At 39.8% G+C, this 18,556-nt stretch overlaps 1 protein-coding gene across 3 annotated transcripts in view; it reads left to right on the top strand.

Moving 5' to 3' along the window:
* SLAIN1 (SLAIN motif family member 1) overlaps window positions 1–14,969 on the top strand; it is a 50,533-nt gene extending 35,564 nt beyond the window's left edge. For all 3 annotated transcript variants that reach the window (XM_069008586.1, XM_069008577.1, XM_069008583.1), the window contains 3 exons: window positions 7,513–7,677; window positions 9,607–9,898; window positions 13,898–14,969. In XM_069008586.1, the coding sequence (XP_068864687.1) occupies window positions 7,513–7,677; window positions 9,607–9,898; window positions 13,898–13,973 (533 nt within the window). In that variant the 3' untranslated portion in view covers window positions 13,974–14,969. The remainder of the gene's footprint in view (window positions 1–7,512; window positions 7,678–9,606; window positions 9,899–13,897) is intronic.
* The last annotated feature ends 3,587 nt before the right edge of the window (window positions 14,970–18,556 follow it).

Genomic DNA, 18,556 nt, shown 5'->3' with positions numbered 1-18,556 from the left:
TGGCCCCTGCTTCATCTGGTCATTCACAGATCTCTTCTTAAAAGAAGAATAAGCAGCAAGTAACTGCTGAATTTTGACACTCAGTCTGGGGTAAAAAACCCAGTATTTAGCTTTGACACAATATTCCCTCAAACTAGTCCATGTATTAGCTTAATTACAATTTTTTGCCTTTAGGCAAATAGTTTGAGGGATGCTGCCCTACTTGCTTTTCGTAATGTTTGTTTGGTATGGTACTCTAGTTGAGGTACCTAATTACCTGCACTGTAAAAAATACACTGAAGGTGTGATAAACCTGGAAAACTAATAATAATTACTCTAGGAGTGTAATATTGGTTGCCTGATGAGAAGCACCTACATTTAAATGCTGAGATGTGGGTGTCCACCTGTGTATGAAGGGTCTAATTCAGCTGCCCACATATAGCTACATGAGGTACTTTGATGCACCTTGGCTTCACCATCACCCTGTGTCAATGCTGTTTAGATTCCATAAACAACCCAGGATCTCTGAGATGGCATGAGGTACCTTCACATAGGCACTGACCTGTGCACCAGATGTCTGGTCTCTTAAGTATAGCCAAAGGTCTGCTTGTTCTCCATCCACAGGGTTCCATTTTAGGTTGCAGATTTCTGTTGCTCTGGTGATCTTCTGCCTTTTCTGGGGTTGAGAATAGTCTCTCAGGTGTTTTCCAGCTGTGTTAGAAGCTATACTTTTGAGCTCATACAATTGCTCTTGGCAGTGTATTGTAGCAAAGTGCTGCCCCTGCTGTAATACTGACACTCTTCCCTGTTTTAAATTGCTGTACATCTATTTGAAGATAAAATTACATACTTCTGGACCACACTACACCATGTAGCCCCCACTCTCAGGTCCAGGTTCTTTATCTCGCCTTAACCCACTCATGTCTGAATGAATGGTGCCAGTCATATTTACTGCCAGTCCCCAACAGCTTGCTGTACTGGAAGGCTCTTGGTAAACACTATCAAAAATGGCAGGTGTGTGCCAATCGAAATATGTTTAGATGTGAAATATGTTGCCATGTGTTTAAAGTGTATGTGGGGCCACTTGTAGCATGGGCTCTGTAGGTGTACCTGTTGTTACCTTTTAAACAGCATTTTCACAGCCACTGTCTGTAGAGTGTGTGTATTATCTTTGCTTTCTAATAGGTTTTATTGCCAGTTCTGGCAAGAATATAGTAATAGATAAGCTTTGTGTGAAATGTTGTTTTCCTTGTTTAATTACACCCTTTTCCTAAATCAGCTGAATTTTCTGTAATGATGAGTTACATCAGAAGAATTCCATTTGTAAACTTTTTAAGGTATTCTGATTTTCAGGGATTTTTTAATTGGTTGGTGGGTCAGAAATAGTTAATTTAAAGAAAATCTGAGAGGGACAGGAGGTGAACACCTCTTGAGTACCGGTTGTAATTAGCTGAAGTGAATTTGTCTAGTTAGTGTGTGTTTTATACTTTAATAAAGCCTTTAACATGTTTGCAGTGGAAAGATTTATGCTTACCTCTCTCCCCTTAGTCTAATTTGAAGAAGTTATTGGTTAGCAACTTAAAACACTGCTAACTATTAATATCAAGAATACTTTATATATAGTAATTTTCATATAAGAAATACCACCAAAAGTCATAAAACCAAGCTGGTTTCTGCTTTATGTTGTCCATAAATAGACATTCTTTTAGTTACTTTGATGCAAAAGTACCTGCTGTCACTTTAACTTTTTAAAAATATATTTCATTTTTTATTCAGTAATTTTATTAATTTTTAATAGCTGTTAGTATTTTTGCCCTTTATACTTCTGATTTTCTGAAACCACAGGTAATGTTTAACTATAGTGCTGTGAAATGATCCAGAGTAATCAAAATCCAGGATAGACAAGATTCTGAAAATAGGATTGATTTTCTTGCGTTCAGGCCCAGTTTCCCTATCTTGAGAGCAGCTTGCTCACAACCTTTTATCCTGGCACCCCTTATTTTATGTGCATTTTAAGGTGTCCGTTTTTATAATACGTGAAAATTGGAAACTTTGTACTTTGGACAAATTATTCCAGGTAAAGAAGGAGTTTATTATAATACAGTGAGAAGGTGGATGAATAATACGTGGTTCATGGTGTAGCAATGCATTCAATCTGGTTAATCTTAATATATATTTTCCATTAGCTTTTCATGTTTATTTTTAGCTTGGTTTTTAGCTAAGTTTTTAAGTTGGTTTATACCTTCATAAACAGGCCACAAATGCCATTCACTTGAAAAACTTTGCTTTTATTTTCCAGAAATTAATAGTTATGAGTTACTTTCTTGCCTAGACTTTGAAAATATTATGGACATCATTGGCTGTTGCCTCAGTTTGAAAGCTGCAAATGTGGTTTCTGTTTGTTGTTTGGGTTTTTCAAGCAAACTCCAGGCACCATAGAAGAGCAGCATTTCAAGGGCAGTACAGTGTGTTTAGATATGGGTTCAGCATAGACTTATGAAGTGTTTTCTGCTCAGAACCTCTCTTGCTTGGTAAGAAAGGAAAAATTCTCTCTAGGAAATTGTTGCAGACTTTACGACAGAAAATGAGGAAAATAATCTTAACGTTGCCACCCTTGCATTATATTGGGGATAGTGATCAGTGGGGAACTCATAGAAGGCTAGTGGAAAAATCTTTAATCGGCTCTATCTGTGGTGAGAGACATATTCCTGTGAAGCCAGGACGAGGTGAAGTAGTAATTCTGAATAAAATGTAGGTATTGACAATACTGAGAATGGTGTCACTCACTTACCTGAAGGACTTGCTTTAGTCTGTATTTGTGTTTTTACACACTGATGTCTCTGCTGTATCAGCTGATGATTCCACAGACCTTTAAAAAAGACCCTGGTGTATTTGGGATGTCACAAATGTTATAACAAATATAACGCAGATACTCATCTCAAGTCTTCAGAGATGAGGAAGAGAAATTAATCCCGTAAAGTGAAGCTGTAATAGAGTCTACAAGTTTAAGGATTTCAGAACGCACTCTGAATGTCTACATAATATTAAAATCAAGAAGCATGGGTTTTTTCCTTATGGTTTTACCCTGACTATTTACAATACTTACAATACAGATAAGGCAGAATTGAATTTGCAGGATTTGTGTGAAGGATTTAAATATGTGTAAGGAACTGCTAACATAGCTCAAACAGTGATACAGATTTCTCTGAGACACAAATAATTGTGATTCATTGTATCACACTCCTGCACTTTTGGTGAGGTTTGGGAGTCCTTTTGTTCAAATAAAACACTGACAACACTTGCAGAGAATAACAGTGAAGGAATAAATGTGTTTTAAGACACTTCACTGTACAGTCTACATCAGCCCTCCTTGTAAGGAGAACCTCATTGGATGAGACATTTTGGCAGACAGCAGATGATACTGACCAAGGACTGCTGCAGAAGTCCCCATCTGGCCTCCCACCAAGAATGTACCTCTTCTGAGGTAGCTTTGCTCCGAGGACAAGGTCTGCTTGTGTGCTACATGGAATTAATCTTCGGCCAGTAATAGTAGTAGGTCAGGGAAAGGAAAAAAAAGCAGCAGTGGAACAGGGACGGCCACCAACGGTGAGGGGATCAGAAGACAGAAGGCAGGTGCTGCCTGTTCTGGTGTCCTGCCAGAAAGAAGCTGGGCCACTGATCCCGAGCTGACTTCAGAGAAGAAATAGTATCAGGGGAAGAACTTCCTGGCAAAAAATCAGAACTGAAGCAGCTGGGTGAGAGGCGAACTGCTGTCTTCACTGTAATTTTGTGGAATGTTTGACAAAGAAGGGACACTTTTTCCTGCTTTTTGACCTGTTTTTAGCAGTGAATATGATCTGTGCTGTGGGGTGGCCTTTTCATGTCCATTTTCAGTTGAGGGCAGAGGATCCTGTATTTCACAATTCCCAGCTTTTTTGTGCTGTAGAGGCAATGGGCTAACTCAGCATGGATGCCACATATGGAGGAAAGTGTAAACATGCAGTAGGCAATTTTTGATGTTTCATTCTACTGCAGGTATGTGAAAGGGCAGTGTATGCTGCCTAGAGGAAGATCATGAAATGACAAGCACATGTGCATAATTTATTCTCAGAAGGTGGTAATAACCAGGAACTGATTATTAACTCCCCTTGCATGACCTATCCTTGAATTTTCTTCACACTTACAAATACCTCAAGAAGTCAATGGCTGTAGGTCATGATATTTTATCTCGGAGAAGGCTGGGGAAGGCGAAGATACATGTGATGTTTTATATGGCTGCATTCTACTTAAACACCCTATTCATTTCAACCTAAATTATAGTTGAGACTCAGTAGTGGGTCACAGTAATAACTGTGGATGCTGTTAGAGATTGAGTCCAGTTGACTGATGACCACCTTGCCAACTAGACCATGGCATCAAGTGCCATATCCAGTCATTTCTTGAACAGGTGTAGGTCCTTTGAAGTCCCATACTGGTGTTACTATCCACATCTTCCTAACAAAACAAATTGCAAGCAACTGATGATTTTTATAAGTTTGTCACTGAACCAAATTAGTGCAGAAGAGGTAGGAGAAACTGTAGCAAATTCCAGCATTCATCACAAACAGGACTACATGAGCAAATGAATTCTCAGCTGAGAATACATCTCTACTCCTTTACTTCTCCTCTCTATTCATTTTCTCATCAGTCTTAGGAGAGCAAAGAGGTCTGAAAAGGAAAGCAGCTTGGAAAAATATTTTTGTTTTCTTCTTGTATTTTCCAGCAAGTTCATATCTAGTCACATCTCAGTGGCCTGAAATAATATTAAAATCATATAATTCCCACCTTCTGCTTCCATATATTAAGCTCGCAAGAGCCAGCGTTTCATGTACAAACAAAACGTCTGTAAGACTATTTCCACTGTTCTTAGGAGGGAAGCAGGTGACAGAACAAACTTCAAGAAGGAGATGAAAGAGGATGCATCATCCAAGGAGATGAAAGCTGCAAAATGCCATCAAGGCGAACATTTCTGGGTTTTCCCCCAAACACAAAACTGACCTGGTATTTTCATTGCTTTTCAGGGCCATTTATGTCAGCAGACACAAGGACCCATCAAAGAAGTAACACAGCTGCTTGATGGATGAGAATTTACAGGTGCAGCAGGAATCTGCTGCCTGAGGACTGAATGAATCAGCAGCAGAGCAAACTGCTGGAACAAGAAGGGACTAATGAACAGGAGGCATGTGGCCACCCAAGACATGGAGGAAATCCAAGCTACTTCTGTACCCCTTTTTCTGCTATTGTAGCTGCATCCACTGGACAGTTCAAGGCACAAATAATGCTGGGGTGGCTGATGCAGACCCTGAGTGGAAGACCATGTAGAGTCCAAAGATACTAAATGATACTAAAAAAAGCGATTTTATGCAGTGCCATCTTCCCTACCGCCATCCTGCTCAAACTCTTTTTCCCCAAGTTCTGTAATGTTGAATTAGGATTTCACCTAGGACTTTGAAAGGGTAGGCTAGGACTCCAGAATTAACAGTAGCTATAGACATTCCATATTCATGATTTTTTTTGCCTCTCTTGGCCAAGGATTGCATTACAGGGTGACAGTTCCCTCTTCAGTTTGCAAAATTCTTGACCGTTTTAGAAATACGGTAGCTATATGGGTGCTATTGTTTGCATCCCCAGGACAGTTTAGGAAGCCTGATAACTGTTCTATCATTGTTACATCACTGATGTTAATACTTAGTACCTGGCTGCACCACAGTGGTAATCACTTTGCTAATGTTCGTGGCTGTACCATTGAGAGTTTCGGTCTGCCACTGTCAGTAATCAGTCACTGAAGCACAATTCTGACTCATTTGATGAAAGATTGTCCATACAGTAGTTCTTTATTAGGATTTGACTGTACTCTAGTTTCCAGGGATTCAAACCTTACATTTCCTTTTCCTGCTGGAGATAAAGCCTTTCTCTGACACAGGTTGCTGGAGTTACGTAGGCATCACATGTATTGAAGTTACTGTTAGTGAGTCCTAAGAACTTGTATAGGTAGAACTGTACTGTCACATCTTATTACTTTCCACTTGTTAGCAGCTTTAAGGATTAGAGGGGCTAATGATGGTGCTAAATAGGTTGTGTATTTATGTGGACTGATCAACTGAGATTTCTAAATAAATCCGTTGTTTCTGTGAACTGAACTTGGCCTGTATGAGCCAGGAGGTCGACCCATGCCAGCAGTTCCAAGCAGGGTGCTGTGTTGTTCCTATGCATAAAACCAAAATATCAGTCTGGAAATGCCCTCCTCTCTGTGGGAGAGAGCAGTTGTAGCTGCTGCTACAAGACAAGTATACCTGTGCTTTCTGTTGCAGTGTAAGAGCAGCGGGCAGGCACCTGCCAGCCAGTGGGACCTATGTCAGAAACAGCAGCTGGTGGCCTCTGTGCTGGCCATGCTATGAGGAGGGACATAGCCACCTCGGCAGGGCGCAGCCCTTGTTTCTGAACCTGGCCAAGAGGCAAACCTTGGTGATGTTGTCAATGACAATTTAATAAATACCCATTGTTTTCCCACAGTGATGCTTTACTGAAGTCTGTCACGTCACAGGATCGGGTCCTTCAGTCTGTGCCTTTTTGCCAGTCTCTTCTGATTGTACAAAACTGAGTCATCTCCCTTTGGCCCAACGGCAGAAGAGACCAAAAAAGTTTTCCCTTAGACTACCTGATGGTGTTATGGTTGGGAAGCTGCCTTGAGATGTCAGGAAGTTTTTGGTTTCTTTCTTCAAAAGCACTGGTGTGAGTGGGGTTGCAGACAACCTTTGACCTCTTAGACACTTGCCTTAGCTGTTGTACCTCCCCCAAAAATATTTGGCATATTTGCAGCTTTCTTTTTGTGAAAAGCCCTACAAAAAAGCCTATTCTGAAAATGCCTATCAAATCAGATGCCACAAGTGAAGTAGGAGGGAGAAGTACCAGATTTGAAAATTCTTATATCAACCCAGGGCTTCAAGCAACTGAACAGCATCAAGACTTTGCAGTTTTTGCATGTGGCTGCCTGCAGAAACTTAACATGCTAACAAGGTTAGGTTCGGAATGGAGTTATTTAGCATCTTACTGGCACCTGAAAGCAAGACTTCAGTCACTTAGGATGGATTTATCTCACCTGTCTTTAGACATCCACAGAGTAAATAGCTGTGTCTGACTGCCATTGCAAACTTGCTTTTGTATTCACTGCAAAGAAACAGGCACATTTAGGGCATGGTTCACCTGACCTACTTTACACATCTATGTGAAACTCATCATTATTCATTGTTTAAATCCTTGCAGTTCTGCAACTGTACTGCCTGTTGGTGTCTTTAAAATTGTGAATCATCATGATGTTACAGTAGTCATAATGATTCAATTTGAAGGCTGTCAATAACATGTTCTTCTGGTAAAGCAAAACCTCTCATTTTATTGAAATAGTTTGTTCTGATTTTCTACAGAAATTACATGGAGGTGGCTTGTGTTCTTTGGAAATTCTGACCTGACTATGGATGTTGTCTTCTTTTGCTCCAGACAAACTCCGCAGAAGCATGCCTAACCTCGCTCGGATGCCAAGTACCCCCACCATTAGCAGTACTGCTGGCTTTGCTGGTTCTCCTGTCACTGTGAGGAATAGTCAGAGCTTTGACTCCAATTTGCATGGAGCCAGTAATGGGATTTCAAGGATGCAGTCGTGTAGTAAGTACCTGTGTGTGTTCTTTGGCTGCGTGCAAGGGATCGATAAAGCAGTAGAATACACGTCCCGGTGACTGACCCTTTGTTCTATGAAAAATTAAAAGCAAACTGTTCTTTTGCACCAGATTTTAATACACCTCAGGATTTTCAAAGTTTCCATTTTGGAAAGCAAATTCTGCCAGTCTTGTTATTGAGAATTTCTTCACTTTTTTTTCCTTTGCCCATTCATCTTGTGCCAGCATTAAAACTGAATTTTTTATAAGTAGTAGTGTTGTAGAAACACCAAAAATGCAATTAATTCATGTAAGATGACCTTTTTAGTTTTGATACTACAATTGAAAACTGCTTTTCTTGGTAATTTATACAATGCTGGTTGTACAGTACTCTGTATAAACACTATCTTAAAATACATGACCTCTCTCCTACTGAAGTTGAGCCACTTTCTTCTGAGGAAATGCAGTAAACAGAGGGTTATATTCTCAAGTATAATATACTTGTTGAGTGGGGGAATTTAAATTGCTCTGTAACTGGTTTAATTTAAGTGACTTCTTGATGGGGGGATGAAGCAGGTATTGATCTAGTAGATTAATCATGTAGAACTTGAGCAAGATAGATCAAGATCCAAACCCATCTTTTTTAGCACTGTAGCTGAGGTTCTCTGAGTGGAAATGGGAAAAATGGATGTCACTGGACACAGGCAGAAGAAAAGAGGAAAAAAGAATTTGGGAAGAAAGGATTTAACTTATGCTCTCCATTTCTTGTGAGATTTTGGAGGGAGAAGTTGGCAAAAACTTTTCCTTTGGGTGTTTTTCTTTCAAATTTGAGCAGAAGTCTTCAAAACAATTAAATTGCCTCTTTTCTGAAAAATATTCTTGACTGATGGTTTTATTTTATTGTATTTTGTCCTGCTTGAATAGGAGAATGGAAACAGTTCAGATTCCCACATGGATTTTTGTGGTCGTGCACTGAGAGTTTAATTTTATTTAATATTTTAGAAATATATATTTCTTTGTGTGTTCATGCTCATATATATGTGTGTGTTTATAAAATTCTGTTTTCCTGAAATACTCTTCTAAAAAAATATTTATGATAAGCAGCTGTGCTCTGGAGTATTTCAGGAGCTATGTTATAACTGTTTTCATAACAAGATATTGCCAGTATAATCTGAGTCACTCCCTTGCAGTTTTTCCTGTGTCTTTGAATGGTTTAAAGATGTTCTTTTTTCAAAGACTTGAAAAAGGGTTGCTCTAAATGTAGTGTCTTAGTTTATATGCTTCAGGCTTTTGACAGTTTGCTTTTGATACGTGGACTTGGAAAGCGATGCGTGCCAAATGTACACCAGAGGGCAGGATTGGGTAGAAAATCTGTATATAAAGCTTCTGGAGCTCATAGCATTGATTTAAAATTATAGTTTGCATAACATCAGCCTTGGAATATGCTGTTACATTCAAGACCTTTTATAGCCTTTTAATTGTTTTTATGCACAAAGCTTAAACTTCTGTGATGCTTCATAATGCTTTAATGCAATTGCTTGAACAAGATGTGGTTGTTACAGGCCACCTTACAAAAATCAAAATCATCTAACAGTGACTAATTTATACCTTCAGCAGTTTCTCCAGTTTAAAGCTCTAAGTGTGTAGATGGATTTAATGTGCTTATAATGGCTAATTTAATCTCTGTGGGGAGAAAGAAGGATCAATATGGACTGGGATTTTTTTTAGGGATGGGGGTGGAACGGGATATTTTAGTTCAGTGCACTGTTACTCGATACAGTATTGGATCCAAGAGGTTTTTCAGCAGTTTGTAATCAGGAAGTAAATTGTGTAATGATGCGTTTATCCTTATTCAGATCTATTTAGAAATGAGCATAACTACCTGGTGTTATTTGTTGCATACTGAACTTGTTACTTCCTTTTCCATCACTCTTCACAGTTCCATCACCAGGACAGCTTCAACACCGAGTTCACAGTGTGGGACATTTTCCAGTGTCTGTCAGACAGCCTCTCAAAGCTACTGCCTATGTAAGCCCAACTGTACAAGGGAGTAGTAACAACAGCAGTATTCCAGTGTCCAGCAACTCGCAGTTGTATTCCAACACTGGGATCCCAATGCCAAACAAGACTGCTGGTCAAGGCATGGTAGGGCGCAGTGCTCTTCCAAGGCCATCGCTGGCCGTCAATGGGAGTGGCATTCCCAGAAGTAAAATTGCACAGCCGGTTCGAAGGTAAGGGTTCAACGGGCCTCAGTCTCTATGTGGATGACTTAGGCTTAAATTGTGGAATTTTTTTACTTCCTGAATATGAAACTATAAAACATAAGTTTCTTTCTCCCAGTGCTGAGCCGCTGAATGGGTTAAGATTGCTTGCTAGAAGCAGTGATGGACAATGCATGCTGGTAGCCCCCAGTAAACTGTGATAATGGATAGTGTGTAGTCACATGTAAATAGGAATGGCTTGCCACCTGTCAGTAAGAAATCCAAACAAATGGAAACCTCATATCATTAACTGATGTGTCTTACCTTCTCCCAGACTTTTGCCTACTGCTATTTCAGTGTCACAGCATGAGCAAATCGTAGAGTGCTCAGATAGAAAGAGCTGCATCCCTGTTGTTGTAAATGGCAGTAGTCTGTACAAATGCAAGTTGTACCATTACAGCATTGGGAGGAAGGAAATATCCTGGATAGTAGTGTCTTGGAACATCTTTTCAATTCCACCTGGGAGACAATAGGCACACAGGGAATCCTAGAATATCACATAGTTGCAATAAGCTGTACTGTTAAGCAAATGCATTTTTTTGCATGCAAAAAAAAGAGAAATTCATCTTCAAATTAATTATTTTAAAATCAAGCAATAAAATAAGCTTGATGCAAGAGATTGTGTTTTAATTACCTTGTAATAGCTGGGAGTTAAACTCTTAGCTGCATGTTCTGTAATTAATAGGAATTAAGTCTTGTCAAGGAAAAACTTCTTTCAACTTGAGTTAACTCCTCCAACTATTTCTTCCCATTGCAAACATCCCTCGTCTTGTGAGGGCCTGCTGTGTGACCACCTCATTGTCTGCTGGATGAACTGTCACGGTTTAGCTCTCATCATTTTTGTACTTTTCACTACATACTGGCTAGATCCAGAATAAGTTCAATTGTTCACATTCTGTCTTTGGTTGAGTTACTTGGGGATTATACTGATGTGGCTGACAACAGATTTTGACCAACTGCGGTGAAACTTTGATAAAGAGCCGTCAGGTTTCTTCTTTGATGAAGACTGTACCATGAGATTTCTATTATCGCTTTCTTTACTCTCAGCTGGAACTCTCTCAGTTAGAGCTCTTTATAGTTGAGGGTTTTCTTTCCTTTTTTCTTTTTCCTTTCCTTCACTTCATGTTCTTCTCCAGAGCTCTTAAATCTTTCATAGCAGCATGTGAGGAAGCCTTTCTGGGTCATGAAGACCAGTCCCTTGCTATTTTGTAACTTCTCATACAACAGACAATATTAAAGAAAAACAGAATTAAGAGGTTTCAGTGGGAGGGTGAGACACTGTACTCTCAACAGTGTTTTTATTAGAAGCTGATTCAAATTAATAACAAAGCTATTTACAGTCCAGAAAGTCTGGGCTCCTGTCTCCTTTCCTTCAAATGTGCCTTAGCAGCATCCTATGCCATAGAGCCAAACCAGTGATAGTTGAAGATGGATGATCTTTGCACTGTGGGAATGAGGAGTTCACAGGACTTGAAAAGCACAGGTCAGTCGAAAAGACTGGAGCTCAGCCTACAGTTCTTTAACACCCTCGTTTAATTTTATTGATTCATTAGCAAAAATACAGGCTGTTTCAGTTCATACAGACTTTTCTTGGAAGGAATTCAGTTGTCAGTTTTTTTCACTGTGTAAATTTCTAATGAATGGTATTAGATTATGAATGATTATCAGTTTAAGAGTCTAGCTTCTTTCAAACTTGAATAGTGTTTTTAGTCATGACCTGATTAAAAATAGAACAGGTATGTTGTTTTATTTTAAATAAATCAGATGTTCAGGGAGAAGTGCACACTCAGAGCAAATCTGTCTTCCTACCTTTGGCCAGACTGTTAAGTAGCCAAGTTAGTGGTATTTTAGTACTTAAAATAGGTTCTTAGACACAGTATATTGGGGTTCCGTTAGGGAACTTCAGTATTTACTGCATAGGATAAAACACTGGATGAGGGAATGCTTTTAATAATTTTTAATATAAAATTAAAATAGCCAAGATAAATAATTTGGCTAAAAGTTAACTGCTTTTCTCCTTATCATCCAAGATTCAAGCAGTGTAAAGAAATTGTGATGGTACAATCCATCTCTTCTTAGCCTTAGAAGTCAGACAGCACCTTTTTCTTTCTCCTGTTGAGTGGATCCACACAACCCTCAGCCCTTTCCAACTCCAATCTCAGGGCTTCTTGCAGACCCCACCTTCCAGTTCTCTGTGTTTTAGCCTTATGCAGTGTGACGGGCAGTGGGGGCAGCTTCCCTTAGGGCAGGGTGAGCAGGGAGCTGAGTGGGACAGCTGGGCTGCCCCGCAGTGCCCAGCCTAGAGCAGCGTTGGTGGTGATCAGGGTCAAGCAACACTCCCAGTGTCCAGACAAGTCCACAGTGATGAGGCAGGTTCCAGCTAAAGCCAGAAAGTCAGTCAGCAGCTCAGGGTCTGGATCATGCCACATGCCATGCACAACTGCGGCAGGAATGTAAGGATACTTGTGGAGCCAGGGCTTGCTTGTTCCTGCTGCCTTACACTGGAGCCAGTCACTGCTATCCAGCTGGTGATGGAAAAGTAGAAATGCACTACAGCCCCTCCAAAACTCTGTTGTCTCAAACAGTGTAATGTCATACCTACAGCTTGTGCTTGTTTGAAATGGTTTTCAGTGCTGGCACATTTTTCTGTCAGTGCCCTGTAGCAGAGATTCACCTCTGGTTACATAGCAGTATTCTTAGAATTATTTTCAAGTTAGCTAATTATTCTCTTTTTTTTTGCCCTCTCTGGTTTGGAGTTTTTTTGAACATTGTTAAACATACTTGCTTCTTTTTTTTTCTGGAAGCAAAGCAGCAGTTGCAGAAAACAGCAGAGGCAGATTATGTTCTTAGTCACAAGTAACTGGATTTGTATCAAAGATAAGTGATGCTGCACCAAAGTGGAGCTGCACAAAAGCAGCTTGGCTGAATCTATGTTTAACCAACTATTTTTATTTAAGTAGTGTTTCTGCTACTTAAAAAGCAGTTGTACAGAGAGTTGGAGCTGCTCTGAGAGTTGACTGGCTGCCTGCTTCACAAGATACCTTTGCCTTTTTACAGTAAAAAGCATTTGGAAGGGAAAGGAGGCATAAGTAACTTACTGCAAAAGTAGAGTAGTGTGAAAACAAGGCTTGAGATCTGCTTTTATATGTAATAGTTTCACAAAATTGAAACACATTTTTTTCAGCAAATTGTGGTGTGACAAAATTATGGTTGTGGCAAATCAGAGATAGAGCCTGCTGTGTTACCAGTGAATTGGCAGTTAGATCAAGTCACATGGTTGTTTTTCCTTTTTGTAGTTTTACTTGAAATGGTTGCCTCAGTAGTACCTGGAGGGTTTGGATAATGGTCAGGGAGCATTTTAGAAGTCCTCATTGATGAGTGGGAGATGCAGCCCAGGTGTGAGGGTGGGGACACAGAGGATGGTGAGTTCCTGTCAGGAGTCATAATGCTTGAACTGATGGCTCTGGAAACACATTGTCACATGTCCTGGAAAGAGGGTCTGGAGCAGAATTCGGTGGAGTTCTTCAACCAATAAAATTCTTTGCTGTTTGCACAGTATTTATTATAAACTGCTGGTTTTTCGTGAGCGTGCTGAGCACGATAGCTTTTTGGAAAGTGTTTCCCATTAGATCTCCACTGCCCATAGTGACAAAAATGTGTTTTTACTGTCTTTACCCCTGAAAAACCAAATCTTGCCATTTAGAGGCATCTCATGCATGATTACAATTATTCACTCAATTCCTTTTTACAAATCTTTCATGCTCTTCTCACTGGAGAAGATCATAGATCTTTACATAGATCTTTACATACGCATTCATGTGTAGCCAGAAATATACCAGAGTGATATCTCTGAGCAAACCCCAAAGCCGTTGTCACTGCAGAAGTAAATTACGTCTTTTACCTTGATCTTTCACAGGAGATATGACTTCATTTTCCTTTCTTTTTTCCCCTGTCATTTGGTTAATACAGTTTCCTTCAGCCTCCAAAGCCACTGTCGTCACTGAGCACGATGCGGGATGGGAACTGGAGAGACGGCTGCTATTGATGAAGGTTGCCCCTCAACGGTGGAAAACACATAGTGTGAATTTCATTACCCAGCTGGCTGGGTAACAATGATTTGGAAAAGGAGGGTCATGCAGTATTATTTTGCCCAGGATCTTAATCTGTAACCATCTACAATGCCATGTCATTTTTAAAAAATGAACATCTTATCAAATACTAATGTTGCACTTAATCAGTTACCTGAACGGCTGCATTGTTATCAGACTAACAATGGCAGTGTTGGCATTTGGAACTGAAGAAAGTATTATATGTCTGAAAAATACCAGAATATTTCCTTGGAAGGAACTAGGAGATTTTCCTTTTGGGCAGCTTTGCCGTACTGAAGTTCTGAGATAATTTATTCAGTGTAAAGGCGTCATGCATTTTATTTGGAATTTTGGGGTACTTATGTATGTGCTTGAATTTTTTTCTAGTGTTTTCAGTACATTTTATTTTGTATACTTAAGTTCATTTAAACTTGCCTGAACCTTGAACTACAGAGAGATAATTTAACTTTTTCTGTGCCATAAATAATATTTTTGGGGTAATGTACTTTTTTAGCGCTAGGAACATATCTTAGAAAATCTTACATTGGCAATACCAAGCAGTATATTTATGTTGCAGAAGCACAAAAAAAAAGGTAGCATTCACTGGAAATTGTCATCCAGCTGGGTCAGCATGGTTTTTTTGGTCTATCACCATTTGTTGAATTGTTAATTTATTGTCATAGTGTTTTGTATTTAAAATGGCAGCATAAATCACGTTGCACTTACAAAGGTACAATGATCATTAAAACTACTGTTGATTTTCAGTACTTTATTACAAAGAATAAAATTGTAATGTTTTATTAACAGTTGCTTATGGAAAATGAGTTTTAATGCAAATAAATCTTTTTGATAGATCTTTTACAAAATCCAGTTGCACTAATCAATGCTTTCTTATAATGGCATATGACTTAATATTTGATTACAACTGTGTATACTGCTGTTTTGGAATGTTTCAGGAAATAAAGAATTTATTTCAGCAATAATGCTCTTCTTCAGTGTGCAATGTAAACATTGTCAGAATTTTGCTACTCACATTGACTTAGCTCCTGAAGTATTTACTTAGTTTCTGTAAAGACTGTGCTGGATTTTTGCAAATAGTAACTTGAATTACCTGAAAAAAAAAATTAATTGCGTTAGAAAGCCATGGTATGCCTAGAAGACAAACATATATTATTTTCAAATCAATCTTAGTATGATCTTAAGAGACTTTTTCAGTTTCATGTTGAAAGTGTGCTAGTGCAAATGTGACTTGCAGTTGGAAACAGAGAATTGTGTACCTTTTGCTGTGGCTATGAATTTGCTCTCAGTTTTGCTCCACAGTTGCTTGAGGACCTGCTTTTCTAAAAAGGGAAAGGTAAAATAAAAAGCAAAGGGGAAGTATTTAGTGGTGAGTAAAACTTTCATTACACTGAGAAGCGATGTGTACTAGTGCAGTAGGATCCCTGCACAGCATAGCATTGTTTAACAGAGATAGTTAATTTTTCACACTGAAGTTCTTTCAGTACAGTTAAAATCCTTTTTTTTTTTTTTTCCAAAAGAGCAGAGCTGTTGAAGAAGGCATCAAGAATACTCAAAAAAAGAAATTACCTCTGCACAGGTAAGTATTTAAGCAGGAGTGTGCCAGACTCAAATTGTTCATTAGAAGCTTTAATTGGAAGAAATTACTTCTAATTAAAGAAGTCAGTCATTTGTGGACAATGTCTGGTAGTGGTGGGGTTCAGAGGCAGCGTGGGGTTGCTTTGCCTTTGGTCTGTGAGAAGGAGTTCCTGCAGCTCTCATGGCTTCTGATGCTAGGGATCCAGCATGATCTCCTTCATAAAAGATTGATGAAGGCCTATGGCAGTGATTAGTTTCTCATTGATGACAGCCGTGGCCTGAGCTGTCTCTTCAATCTGTTCCCGTAGTGCCAGGATTTTACCACTGTTCCTACATTATCTGGGACACCACAGCACCACATTATTTTCAGTTTTTGAAGTAGGTTGCAGCTGTTGGATCTAATACTGAGTTGTACACAGGAGGGCAGTATATACTTGGAAAATACTTTCTTTTTGGTAGCTAAAGCTCTTCTGTTCTCCTCTGAAAAGATTACGAGCTCTTTGAGAAGATGCAGTTGTTTTTCCCTTTTTAATGACCCTATTCCCTTGTAATACATCATGTTAGGATTTGGTAACCTTACAGCTTTTCTGTTCTAAGTGTTTTTGTCAAGTATCTGTCACATTGGATGCCATCAAGCTCTAAGAGGAAACCCAAGGTGGGAGCAGGTGGATCTGAGAATCAGCAGAATCCCATTTGTTTCAACCATGGGCTGTGGTACTGCTGCTGCTCGCCTGTAGCTGGTGGAACTGGGCCTTTCCCCTCAAATTTGCATCTGTGAACCAGAGTACTGCTGCACGGTGTAACATACTTCACCACAGTCTCAGTGGGAGCAAACTGGGCGGAATATGCAGCCCAACATCACTTCTGCCAGGCTCAATTTCGTGAGAGGGCAATGGAAAACAGTTACCTTTAAAAATACAGACTCAAACTTAATTTTCACAAGAAAAAATATTTTCTAAGTGTAAGGGAGCATTTGAAAACTCTTTGGGTCTTTTCTTTTGGTCCATAAATGCAAATCCTACTCCTGCCTCCTTGTTGCTGCATCCCAAAAACGACCTACCTCCTTCAGTCCAAACTGTAATCTTGGGCTCATTGCTTGAGCTACTGGATGAACCATGTCAACCTTTTTCTCAAGGGTCTTTTCCCCCCTCTTTAGTCACTGGGGATAAAACCTCTGCGTTTGCAGTCTTTGAGCCCCATAATCTGGGGCACTGTCTTTGACTTTTCCACAAGCTGATACTCTAGGTAAGTCTAAGTCACATTTCTTTTTTTCACCCCTACATATGGACTTCATCCATTGCCTCCTCACCTGAAGTAGTCTTGGGCCTTGTAGTGGCTTCAGTATGTGAAATCTGTCCAAACTAAAACCGGTAAGATAGTTTTTTCTCTTTTCCTGCTTTGACAGTGTCGCTTCTTTGACCATTTCATGTGTACTGCTACTGATATTCCCCTCCCTCTCTGTTGAAAAGAATTATTGTGACCTAGCTTTACTCTTCTACAAAGCCATGGACACTATCCCATCCCCACTATTAGTTTCTCACCGTGTGTTGATGTGAATTCCCATATCAAAGTCCATGATGCCAGCCTGCATTGTGCCTGCTGCAAGCAAAGCACCTGCTAGCTCCTTCTGTGTTGTCCCTCACTGTAGGGGATCCCTGGGCATCTCCATTTTTTAATTGACCTTCAAATCCTTGTTAAAAGGTTTTTTTCCTTGGCACAGTACCACTCAAAGCAGGACAACAGTTAAATTGCCAGTGTTGTCATCTTCTGCTTTTAAGCACAGCATTCTTAATTTGATTATTGCTGTACCTAAACTGCAAGCTGTTGGAGACATAGACTGCTGTCTTTTTCCTGTGGGTTTTCAAGGCATGAAGCCCAGCAGGATTTCAGGCCCACCAATTACAACTAATATAGACTGTATACTAAAACATACTAAAAACTAGCATTTTCATACAGAAAACACTATTTAAATATCCACAGTGAATGATAGGTGAGGTTTCATAATTAAAAAGATTCGGGGCAGTAGCACAATCACTCTTGAAAGCAGATTTGTGGTGGTTAATCCTCAGGCATGATTTACTAATTCAGAAATTCTGGTTAAAAAGGAAGTGACAAAGCCCGTGTGACTTTCCCTGTCACTGTTGAGGTGAAAGGGATATGTTCTGGCTAGTCTGATTTAATTTTCTTTTTCCCATTTGACCAGCCCATCTTTTCCCCCTCATCAGTATTTCTACCTCTTGCACTCCCCAGATTCACACCTTTCTTATAACCTCTCTCAGTGATTACACATGCTCTTGTGGCTCATGTGGTTCATGTGGCTGGTGCAGTTCTTGACCATCCACGTGCAGATTCCCACCCTGCTAATATGTTCCTCACTCTCTTGCCTGGGGAGCAGGTCCTCAGTACATCTAATGTCTCTGTAACTGAGACTCCCAGCTCTTACCTGCCAAGGTAAGCAGTTATACTTAATCTGAATTAATGTCTGTGGAATAGGGGTCACACCTCTGCACTAGCATGTGACCAGGCTGCCCAGTTGTTGCAAGGGGAGTTCACGGGATTATCTTTGACCTAAAGAGGCCCAAGAGATTATGTTTCTACATGTGCAGTTCAACAATACATACAAAGTATCTCATGGAAGGAAGGGAGTGATTAGATAAGGTTATTCTTGAAACCTCATTCCTCTTTTAAATAAGCTGTTTTCTATAAGCCATAATTATTTAGATGACTTAAGCATTATGAATCCCTTACCAATAAACAAACCAGAGTCCTTTGGTGCCCAAATGTTGATTTTGGTATAATCATGGAATGGTTTTGTTTGGAAGGGGGATTAAAGATGATCTAGTTCCAACACCCCCCACCACAGGCAGGGACACCTTTCACTAGGCCAGGTATTTCAGAGCCCTGTCCAACCTGGCCTTGAACATTTCCACGGATGGGGCATCCA

The sequence above is a fragment of the Aphelocoma coerulescens genome, chromosome 1 (genome assembly GCF_041296385.1).
Source record: "Aphelocoma coerulescens isolate FSJ_1873_10779 chromosome 1, UR_Acoe_1.0, whole genome shotgun sequence".
Taxonomy (NCBI): Eukaryota; Metazoa; Chordata; class Aves; order Passeriformes; family Corvidae; genus Aphelocoma; species Aphelocoma coerulescens.
This window is presented reverse-complemented; position numbering and strand designations above follow the sequence as displayed.